The 11,786-nt window shown below is 40.7% G+C and overlaps 1 protein-coding gene across 1 annotated transcript in view; it reads right to left on the bottom strand.

The window, feature by feature from the left end:
- cbx1a (chromobox homolog 1a (HP1 beta homolog Drosophila)) overlaps positions 1-11,058 on the bottom strand; it is a 67,996-nt gene extending 56,938 nt beyond the window's left edge. The window contains exon 1 of the mRNA XM_014022151.1: positions 10,769-11,058. Coding sequence (XP_013877605.1) covers positions 10,769-11,058 — 290 coding nt within the window. The remainder of the gene's footprint in view (positions 1-10,768) is intronic.
- Between the last annotated feature and the right edge of the window lie 728 nt (positions 11,059-11,786).

The raw sequence follows: 11,786 nt of genomic DNA, 5'->3' as shown, positions 1-11,786 counted from the left end.
CTTATAAAGTTGTTAGAAAAATATGTTTTGATTTAAGTTATACAATTATTTTTGTTATCTAATAGCTGGGTTAATTAAAATATAATTTTTTGTTTGTTTGTTGTTTTTTGGCTTGCTAGTCTTGGTTCACACTCTTTGTCAATGATGGTGATAAAGCACCAAATTATGTTTGCCAACTGCCATTAAAAAACAAGAAGAAGGAAAAAAACAAACAAAAAGAAAAAAACCTAAGATGAGGAGCAGGTGAGTGTGGGCGGTGGAGCAAAGACAGGCAGGAGGAGGTGAACAGAAAAAAAACCAACAACAACAGAAAAGTAACCAAAAAACTGTCGCACAACAGAAATGCAAACTGCATAACTGTAGAACCACCATTTACTATGACAGTAATTATACCTAAAGGGGACACATGCAAAATCCACTTTTTTTAAGTTGTTAAATACATTTTGTTGTGTAGTGTAAGAGTTCAGTCTTACACTTCTTATAACAAGGTTATAAGAGTAATTTAATTAGCAAGGGATCACTTTTATTTTGGGTAAACATTCCTCCAGTGCAAAAATGAATGGACACAATAAGTGGCTCTCAGTCAGTGAATGTTGATTTGATCCATAAAYATGCGATCATTTATTTTACAAATCATACAGAATCACTGGAGTACACTTGATTGTGAACAATTAACTTCCTATAAAAGTTTGAGACCAACAATAACAAGCTTTTAACTTCTTAATTGTCAATCAGTCACTTTAAATAGAAACACAAACGTCAAGCTTTTGATGCTGAATACCAGACAATTTGAGGCAATTATCTTRGTGTTGGCAAGGAAGAGGTTAAGAAAAAAGGAGGAAGAAAGGTGTTAGCTTTCCTATATTTTTGTCTTAAATAATATGGGTTTTAACCAGAAGGGCAAAGCRTTTTGTGYTTGGCTTCGGTCAGACATCGACGTCACACACAGCCAGCTTTTACCTTGAGATGATGTTCTGTCACCTGCCAGGTATGTCGGGGCTTCTGCTAAGAAAATTTGTTCAGGATTGTCCACCAGAGTGACCCTCAGGCGTGTTTTCCAGACTCGCTTGGCGTCCACGTCGACCATAAAAGAAGGTAAAGCCTCTACTGGAAACCAGGCTTCAAAATAGAACTTCCGTCTAGAAGGTTTTCCGAAGTGGGTCGACCAGGCATTGGTCTAACCCAGGCTGTAAGGTTTTCCCCATTGGCGTGAAGGGCCAAAAACCTGTCAGCTCACCTTTTGACTCCCAGAGAGTCTAGTTGTCAGAGTGACTGATGGCGGTCCGTCATTGACTGCCATCCAGGCGGAAACTGTTAGTACTAAAGAAGCTTAGAGAATCTAAGTTCYGCCCTCCGGAGGTAAGATTAGTAAAAGAGTTATCAAGGAAAATGCTAGTTTCAGAACTTGCCGTCACCTCCTGAAACTAAACAAGATTATTGCTGCTGTGTGGTTCAGAACAAAACATTTCATGACGTATATTAATTATCATCTGATGGGGAGTCTTCAAAACATAACTGAAAGAAAAAAATGAATTACTTCAAGTTCAAAAACATTTGCAAATATGACTCAGACAAGTAAAACATTGATATTTCATCAACCTTAAACCATAAAGATTATTTTAGTTAAATAAGATTTTTTTCCCACTGAAAAACCATACATGGCTGAAATCATACTGAGGGAGAAAAGAAATGTGTCCTCTTTTCTCCTGTAACTTTGATAAACATTCTCTGATTATCAAAATGCGTAATACTCTCAGTTAAGAGAACAATAAATCAAATAAGACAAAGATTCTTCTGTTTATTATCTGATTTAGAAGGAAGAGAATGTCTCTGAAAAGTTAAGGCGACCTGAGGTGGCCTAAATTCAGTTCTAAGTGGAACAGAGTTTTTTTTCCCTTTACAGGCCCATCAGAGGACTGAGGTCCAAGACAGTTTCCTTGATAAGTTGACTAGAGGTTACCCCTACAGTAGGCTACTTGGAGGCTCTAGGAGTGCATAAATTTTTAATTTAGTCTCTCCTGGTGCTGCGAAGATGTCTTTATAGTCTGCTTGTGTAATATTTTTCAGTTTTCTCTATTAGATTTTTAACAATAATGTCACTGTATTTGCTGTGGAACTGCTAAACAATGTCATGGACTTCCAGCTAGCCAGGTTTGTAAAGTTCAACGTCATTATTCTCCTCTCACTCTGAGTCAAACTTTGGCTTGTTCACATCTTTTTATTAATTTGTAAAAAAAAAAATGTTTCTGTGCAACTAGATAATGATYCTCTGATATCAAATTACAAAAATGGCCAAATGGTGAGTGGAATGCTCTTCAACCTGGAGGGAAGTGGGTTTGAACTGCCTCRTGTGCATTYAAAGAGACAGCACCAAAAGAAGTTGCTCTAAGATGCACCTCAGAACAGGGGTGAAAGAGGGGCCTGTGGAAGAAGCTTTGCAGTTCACCTTTATATAGACCCCAGCTGAATGATTTAAATGTAAAAAAGGAAATTTAATAGCATGATGTGTCTTCTTTAAAAGCACAATGCACAGAAACACACTCATCTCRAAAATTACATTCACATTTCATATCCCTTGTCCTTGTTTCCCTGCTTGTTTCTGTAGAGATTCTGGCAGTGTGTGTTTAGCCCTAAAAAACATCAGTCATTGTGTATCCATTAAGTTCAAATGGATACCAGCACAAGGTAATAAATGATCAAACTACAAGCATTGCAGAAAGATGTAATAGTTTTACATAAAAGCAAACTTGAGGTCAAGACAAAAACTTGGGGAAAGCTAAATGGGACACTCTTGGCACACAGTTTAAAATTAAGGTCAACTCAGAAAAAAGGGTAGATCATTCAGGGATAAAGTTTGTAATAGTATCAGTTGTTAGGACATTCAAACTTTGACAGCACACTCTACATGAAAGGATTAAGGATGGCATTCAAGACTCACCAATCAAATCTTATTTGAATTTGTTCTTTAGGTTTAGCTTCAGGATATTATTTGATTTTATTAAATATTCAGTCCTGATAAACAGGATTTAGATCCGTCTTCCACACTCTGGAGTAGCAGGAGTGGTAACGTACTGTATCTCTTATGCTGGTTGATAATCACCTCTGTTATGGAAATATTAAATAAATATTTCCATAACAACCTATAAACTTCATGAAGCAAATGCAGGATTGGAGTGGATACTGTTTGTTTTATTTTATTCCTTGCCTCCTGGTCCCTGTGATTAGTTTCTGTACATTTGATTTTTGCTGCCCTGCCAGCCAGTGTTGGACCTCAGCTCACCCATGCACTGAGCTGTCTTTTTCAGCTCTCAAACAACTCTTCATTTAGTGGCAATTGTGAAGAGCTGTTTGGGAGCAGAAAGAGCCAAGTCAGAGTCTGTTTTGGGTCGACTCTTAAAAGAGATGGCTCWAGAAGAGCATTGACATCAATAATTTTAATCTACTTATGGTAATTCACAAGTGTGTGCAGTAAAGCCATTCAACACAAGTATCAAACTGAAAGTTGGTTTTGGCCAAAATTTCATTTTAAAAGACCCAGATCAGTATTGGGGAAAAAAAACTGAATTAGCCAAAGAGGACAAATCTTGTTGAGTCAGACAAACCAGTCTTCAGCTGTTCACTGAAAAAAACACTAGTGCTTCAGAATACTGTAATCTCCACAACCTGCTGGAATATTCTGGGCCCTGGCACAGAGACAGGGTAGGTGAACACATGGTACAAAAGTCCATCTAAACAGAAACAAATTGTAGCTAGAACAAGAATTCAATTATTTTTTTTTCTGTTTCTGCTATTCTCTTCTTCAGGGGTTGCCACAGCAGGCTCATTTATGCAAACAATTTAACAATAGTTTTATACTGAATACCCTTCCGATGCAATTTGGGCTTGAACCAGAAACCTCGGGATTAAGAGACCACAGCACTGACCACCAAGCTACCGTGGCTTAACATCTATAATCCAATAAAAGAGGAAAATGAAAAGAAGAAGAAGGAAACAGACGCACGGGAACAAAAGACAGAGGAGAGTGTGAGGCGGTTAACAAGCTGAGGAGAAGAGAACAGACTGTTTGAGGGAAACAATTTGATTCAATTTTCCACTCAATAAAATCCAGCTATCAGCTCTGCATACACACACACTCACACTCACAGACACAGTGTCTGTCTCTGGAGTAGTCTTTTAATTGAAGCAGGTTACGGTTGTGTCTCAATGAAATTGGAAAACTTAATCAGCTGGAAAACAGTGTGTTTTCCTCCCCCCGGCCTTCCAGCAATCACTCTTTCTTCCTTTCTCTCCGTCAGTGTGATATAAGATGGCTGGAATACTAATTTGTGAAAGGAAGCTTCATTTGTGTAATGGTTTGTTTAGTGTGTATGTATTTGGACAGAGTAAGCATGCACACATTTCAGTGTATGTATGTTGTTCTTATGTGCTATGTCATGGTTGGCTGTGAAGACGCAATACAAATCTCAACACAATGCCAACAAATGTTTCATTAAAGAGTCAACAAAAACTGACATGATGAGACACAAATCAGCCTTTAAACACCAGCCAGTGGGATTCAGTACGAGTTGGATTCAACACATTGTTGTATAAAATACAACAAAGCAAAAGAGGGGTCCTTTGTCAGCTGATGAGACACATTTACTAATTAAAAAAAGGTGGCTCACTACCAGGTCTTGTGTTAAGATTGCCAAACACTTTCAGAAAACCTGACTCACATTTAAAATGGGAAAAAATGGCATTCATTTAAGTGGCTGCACATATTATCTACCTCAAAAAAGGATCTCTATACTTTATTTGTTTATATCTTTTTATAGTCATACATTAATGCGACCTGAACTGCAACCAACTACTCGCTTCCAGAATCCGACTGCTGGACCCTGAAGCAGACATTTATAAAGACAGTCAAAACAGCCTAAAACTTGTGGACGGAGACAAAAGAGATGTTTTATATGGAGGAATCATCTGCAGGAAAATGGGGAGCTTTAACTAGGACAGATTTGCTGACAAATAACGGGAAACAGAGTTATTTATCCCGGAAACTAGACTCTAGCGGGAAGGAATCCCATGCTGTAGGAGGGGTTTCCCAGGAGCACTGCGTGGTGTGTCTCAGTAGCTAGATTCAGATGGAATATCTTTGTGATGCATTGTGGTTTATATATATTCATGCCTACCTACATTACTCATATCTATCTGTTTCAGCTCTGCAGTCATTCTGATAACCAGCAACGTTAAACATTATGGATATTTTATTATCACAATGTAAAATACCAAAAATATTAATCTTAAAGTATGTTTGTATATAAAAATAAATAAAAAAGCAGAATAGCTATGAACTTATTTGAGCACATGGTGCTCAATTTTGTGTAAACTTGTTAGCTGTGGCAGCCATCTTAAAGGGGCAATATTATGTGTTTCTCAGGCATATATTTAAATACTATTCCATATTATTAAAGTATCTATGTCACCTTTAGTTGTTATTAAAATGCTGTTTTCATGTTTAAATAGAAAATAAACTTATCTTCTCATCACTTCCTCTTCTAAACGCCTTGAAATTGGCCTCTGTCTCTTTAAGAACCATCCTCTGTTTCTGTCCCGTCCACATCAGTACGAGGAGGCGGGGGTGGTTTGTTTCATGCGTGCGCTATGATGCAGTTTGCTTGGCATCTGAAAATACATTTCCTCAAAGATATTTTGAATCTGAAAAGAGCTTCACTGAGTGAGAAGTAGTGGAGCTCAGCAGTTGGGTTGGGCATAATCGTATCGTGTGCAATTAATCGTCAGAAAAAGATTGATCGATTATTTTTTGGCACTTGACGATTAATATGATTAATGCCACCAGGCAGAGTCCGCTCAATGCTCCTCTCCACTTAAAATATGATGAACATTGAAAAAAAGTTCTGTAATTTATTTATCTATCATCACAGTTTAAAATTTGATGTATAGCCTGAAGTCTGTAATTTTGACACAATTTGGAACAGATTTTTACAAAGAGCAAATCTTTCCCACTAAATTGGTCATGTGACTAGGACATAAGGATGTCCAGGGACTTCAGGGGATTAATTGTGAAATTAATCGTTATCTGCTGGAATGCAAGGTAGGTATAGTAAGGTTAGTACGGTACTTTATTTTTCAACAATGCATGTTCCCACAGAATGATAAAATTTGTGCTCTGATTTGACCCATCACGCGTGAGATGTGTCAAACTGTCCAACAATCCAATTTAAACTGACTTCAYTGTTCAAAGTCCCACACATACATAAACTTACTGTTTGTAATTATCATTTGAGTATGTGGTGACATGAGCTTCATAAGCATTAGTAACTGAATACTGGAGCTGCCCGCYTTTCTGTGGACTTATACGTAATTGGAATGACCTTGAGAACAACAGACAGGTCAGCAAAAAATGTGAATGAACAGACAGCACATAATATTATCCTTTGAACTAAATTATCACCCTTAGGCCTGAGGGTGGATGAATGATTGTCCAATCTTTGGAAGTATTACTGTCTATGCAACATTACTTCAGCCAATTGAGCATCACTTTATAATAATACGGCCATCACTCTGCCGTCTTACAAATAACTTAGATGAACAGAAACAGAAACATTTGCAAGTAAGTCTGATCCAAAGTCCATATCAAAACTAGAAATAATCATATTGATGAAAGTAGGTGGTATACTTAAAAGTCTTTGATTGGACCAACGATTGTCAAATTTCCCCAGGCCCCCTCAGCTCAACAAAATGGAAACAAAATTAACAAACTGACTTAAAACCAGAGAAATAAATAAACTTGTAACACAAAATTTCAGACAATCTATTTCTTTGTAATTTTAACATGTAACATTTTTCTTTGTTTCAATTAAAAAGCAAAGGTTCAATCAAACAGAAGAAAAATAAAAGATTGCTTCATCTGCTTTTAATTATTAAAGTATTCAATGAAACAAAATATGTTTTTAAAAGGAAATCATAAAAACTCAACAAATAAAACTGAATAAGTTCAGTATTATCAATGTTTTTATGGCTGCATTTTTTACTTTATTGTCTTTATAATAAACAACAAAACAATTTAATATGTGCACAACAAAACAAAACAAAACAAAACAAAACAAAACAATGTTTTTGAAGACTTGGACTGATGTTATTTAATGACAGTGTTGACTTTTATTCTTTACTTATGCTACATACAGATCCTTATTTTGTCTTACTGTAATTCCAACAGTAAGGTATCTCCTGTTCCTGTCTTTTTTCTTTGAAAATGACAGTTTTCCCATCTTTTAGTCATCAGCATGCAATATATCAGGGCTATTGAACTGGTGACCAAAGTTTGGCCCACCAATTGATTCATTCATCTCTTAAGACCAAACTCTCGAATTTCTACTTTAATTGCTTTAAAGGGCCAATTTTATGTGGTTTTCAGGCATATATTTAAATACTATACATTAATAAAGTATCTATGTCACCTTTAGTTGCTATTAAAATGCTGTTTTTATGTTTAAATAGAAAATAAACTTATCTTCTCATCACTTCCTCTTCTAAATGCCTTGAAATTGGCCTCTGTCTCTTTAAGAACCTCCTCCTGCTTCTGTCCCGTCCCTTCTCCCTGTCACTGTCACCCGTCACTGGGGGGGTCCGCGCGCACAGGGGTGGTTTGTTTTGCGTGTGCGCTATGATGCAGTTTACTTGGCATCTGAAAATACATTTCCTCAAAGGTATTTTGAATCTGAAAAGAGCTTCAATGAGTGAGAAGTAGTGGATCTCAGCAGACAGTTTCAGTTTTACTTTTGCTCTGTTACTGCCGAGAGCCTGCAGGAGTCATGGGCGGGGCGTGTGGGGTGGGGGATGGGGAGGTGTGCTCCGTGATGAGGAAGTTCGCTTAAAGACACATCCCAGGGGCGTTTCTGGTCCCCATCTGTCGTTTTCCTCATCTGCATGGCTGCCTAAAAACACTGCAGGGTTTCTCAAACATGCATGAATGAGTCAAAACATGGCTTTGGGCATGTTTTTTAGGAGAGTGTAACATTATAACATGATATAAAACTYAAAAAATGTTGATTTTACATGATATTGCCCCTTTAAGTTCTTATAGTTAAACATAGACATGTTTGGTATCTACAGAAACATCAAAAATCTTGGCTAGAAGCTATGCACACTCAAAACAGTCAAAATTACAAGCAGTTGAAGATAAAACTATGAAAGTGAAAATAAAATTGTTTTAAAAAATTGGCAAGACAGAGATATCAAAATAATATTTGTGTTAAATAAGGCATAATGTGTTCTTTTTGTTTTTGATATTGTCTAGTTATCACTACTTTTATTTCTGAATGTTGTACTCATGATTAAATGCAGCAAAATAAACTATTTCAAAAGGTAACAGATCTTTGTAATACTTGGTTTATTTACATAATGACTTTGCTGGATGTTCGGCCCCTAAGCTGTTGGCCTGCAGTAACTGTGACCCCTGGAGCAGTTTAGTTGAATAGCCCTGCAGTATATTATTACTCCATTCAAGAATTTAAAGTCAAAAGGAGAACAGCCTCCATGTAGACTGGTGCCAGTATATTTTTAAAAGTTTTATCCGTCCATCCGTTTGTTTTCTTCTGCTTAACCGAGATCGGGTCGCAGGGGCAGCAGCCTAAGCAGAGAGACCCAGACTTCCCTCTCCCCAGCCACTTGGGCCAGCTCATCCAGGGGAATCCCAAGGTGTTCCCAGGCCAGCCAAGAAACATAGTCCCTCCAACGTGTCCTGGGTCTTCCTCTGARCCTCCTCCCAGTGGGATTTGCCTGGAACACCTCACCAGGGAGGCATCCAGGAGGCATGCTAACCAGATAAGCCACTTCAACTGGCTCCTCTCAATGTGGAGGAGCAGCGGCTCTACTCGGAGTCCCTCCTGGATGACTGAGCTTCTCACCATATCTCTAAGGAAGAGCCCAGACACCCTGCGGAGCAAACTCATTTCGGTTGCTTGTATTCAAGATCTTGTTCTTTCGGTCACTACCTAAAGCTCGTGACCATAGATGAGGGTAGGAACGTAGACCGTCTGGTAAACCGAGAGCTTCGCCTTCTGGCTCAGCTCTCGCTTCACCACAACAGACGGTACAGCGCTCGTATCACTGCAGACGCAGCACCAATCCACCTGTTGATCTCCCGCTCCATTCTTCCCTCATTCGTGAACAAGACCCCAAGATACTTAAACTCCACCACTTGGGGCAGAACCTCCTCCCCAAACCGGAGAAGGCACCCTACCCTTTTCTGACTCAAGATCATGGTCTCGGCTTTGGAGGCACTGATCCTCATCCTGGCCGCTTCACACTCAGCTGCGAACCGCTCCAGTGAGAGCTGGAGATCACTATCTGATGAAGCCAATAGGACCACATCATCCGCAAAAAGCAAAGATGTGATCCTAAGGTCACCAAAACGGATCCCCTCAACACCTTGGCTACTCCTAGAAATTCTGTCCATAAAAGTTATGAACAGAATCAGTGACAAAGGGCAACCTTGGTGGAGTCCAACTCTCACTGGAAACAAGGCCGACATACTACCGGCAATGTGGACCAAGCTCTGGCACCGGTCATACAGGGACCTAACAGCCCATATCAAAAGGCTTGGTACCCCATATTCCCGGAGTACCCCCCACATGAGTTCCCAAGTGACACAGTTAAACACCTTCTCCAAGTCCACAAAACACATGTAGACTGGTTGGGCGAACTCCCATGCACCCTCCAGGACCCTGCAGAGGGTGTAGAGCTGGTCCAGTGTTCCACAACCAGAACGAAAACCACACTGCTCTTCCTGAATCCAAGATTCAACTATCCGATGGACCCTCCTCTCCAGGACCCCTGAATAGACCTTACCAGGGAGGCTTAGAAATGTGATCCCCCTATAATTGGAACACACCTTGTGGTCCCCCTTTTTAAATAGGGGGACCACCACCCTGGTCTGGAAATCCAGGGGAACTGCCCTCGATGTCCACGCAAAATTATAGAGTTGCATCAATCAACACAACCCCACAATATTCAGAGCCTTAAGGAACTTCAGGTGAATCTCATTCACCCCCGGTGCCTTGCCACGAGGAGCTTTTAAACCAGTGACCTCGGCACCAGAGATTGGAGATTCAGAACCAGGGTCCCCAGATTCTGCTTCCTCATGGGAAGATGTTTTGGTGGGATTGCGGAAGTCTTTGAAGTATTCTGCCCACCGACCCACAACGTCCCGAGATGAGGTCAGTAGCGCACCATCCCCACCATAAATAGTGTTGGTGGAGATTCAACTATCCGACGGACCCTCCTCTCCAGGATCCCTGAATAGACCTTACCAGGCAGGCTTAGAAATGTGATCCCCCTATAGTTTGAACACACTTTGTGGTCCCCCTTTTTAAATAGGGGGACCTCCACCCTGGTCTGGAAATCCAGGGGAACTGCTCTCGATGTCCACGCAATATTATAGAGTTGCATCAACCAACACAACCCCACAACATCCAGAGCCTCAAGGAACTTCAGGTGAATCTCATTCACCCCCGGTGCCTTGCCATAAGGAGCTTTTCAACCAGTGACCTCGGCACCAAATATTGGAGATTCCGAACCAGGGTCCCCAGATTCTGCTTCCTCATGGTAAGATGTTTTGGTGGGATTGCGGAAGTCTTTGAAGTATTCTGCCCACCGACCAACAATGTCCCGAGTTGAGGTCAGTAGCGCACCATCCCCACCATAAATAGTGTTGGTGGAGAACTGCTTTCCTCCCCAGAGATGCTAGATGGTGGACCAGAATTGCCTTGAAGCCATCCGGAAGTCTTTTTTCATGGCCTCTACGAACTCCTCCCATGCCCAAGTTTTTGCCTCAGCGACCATCCGAGCCGCAATCTGCTTGGACTGCCGATACCTATCAGCTGCTTCTGGTGTCCCGTAGGCCAGAAAGGCCCGATAGGACTCCTTCTTCAGCCTGACAGCTTCCCTCATCACCGGTGTCCACCAGTGGGTTCGAGGGTTGCTGCCATGACAGGCACTGACATCCTTGTGGCCACAGCTCCGGTAAGACACATCGACAATGGAGGTACGGAACATGGCCCACTTGTTCCCCACCTCCCCCAGAAAGTGTTCCAAGTTCTCCCGGAGGTGTGAGTTGAAGCTCTGTCTGACGGGAGACTCTGCTAGATGTTCCCAGCAGACCCTCACTATATGTTTGGGTCTGACAGCACATATGGACACTGTTATGCTTGAAAATGGTGTTTGTTATGGACAATACATGATGAGCACAGAAGTCCAATAACAAAACACTGTTTGGGTTCAGAATGTGTGTGTGTGTGTGTGGGGGGGGCTTCCTCCCAACTACGCCCCTCCAGGGCTCACTGTTATTGCCCACATGAGGGTTGAAGTTCCCATCAGGAGCGCTCTCCAGCACCCCCTCCAAGGACTCCAAAAAGGGTGGGTAATCTGAACTGCTGTTAGGCGCATAGGCACAAACAACAGTCAGGGCCGTCACCCCACCCGTAGGTGGAGGGAGGCGACCCTCTCGTTCACCGGCATGAACCCAGCATACAGGTGTAACCAATGTGTATTTTGGACTTTGTTATAATTACACAAAATGCTCTGTTAAGTTGTTATGCCTGCTGTAAACACAATGAAAAACACTGTAAATGTAGGCATGTGACCTTGTGATTGAAGCCCCTCCTTATTTCTTCTTCTGTGGTATTATTTTGTTAAATAGTTTATATCCCCCTGGGCTCCTCCCTTTTGAATCTTGTCCTGTGAGAGAGGTGGGTGCTATTGATTTTTCATCTATGTACATCCAG

Source organism: Austrofundulus limnaeus, unplaced genomic scaffold (assembly GCF_001266775.1).
Source record: "Austrofundulus limnaeus strain Quisiro unplaced genomic scaffold, Austrofundulus_limnaeus-1.0 Scaffold319, whole genome shotgun sequence".
NCBI classification, from domain to species: Eukaryota; Metazoa; Chordata; class Actinopteri; order Cyprinodontiformes; family Rivulidae; genus Austrofundulus; species Austrofundulus limnaeus.
This window is presented reverse-complemented; position numbering and strand designations above follow the sequence as displayed.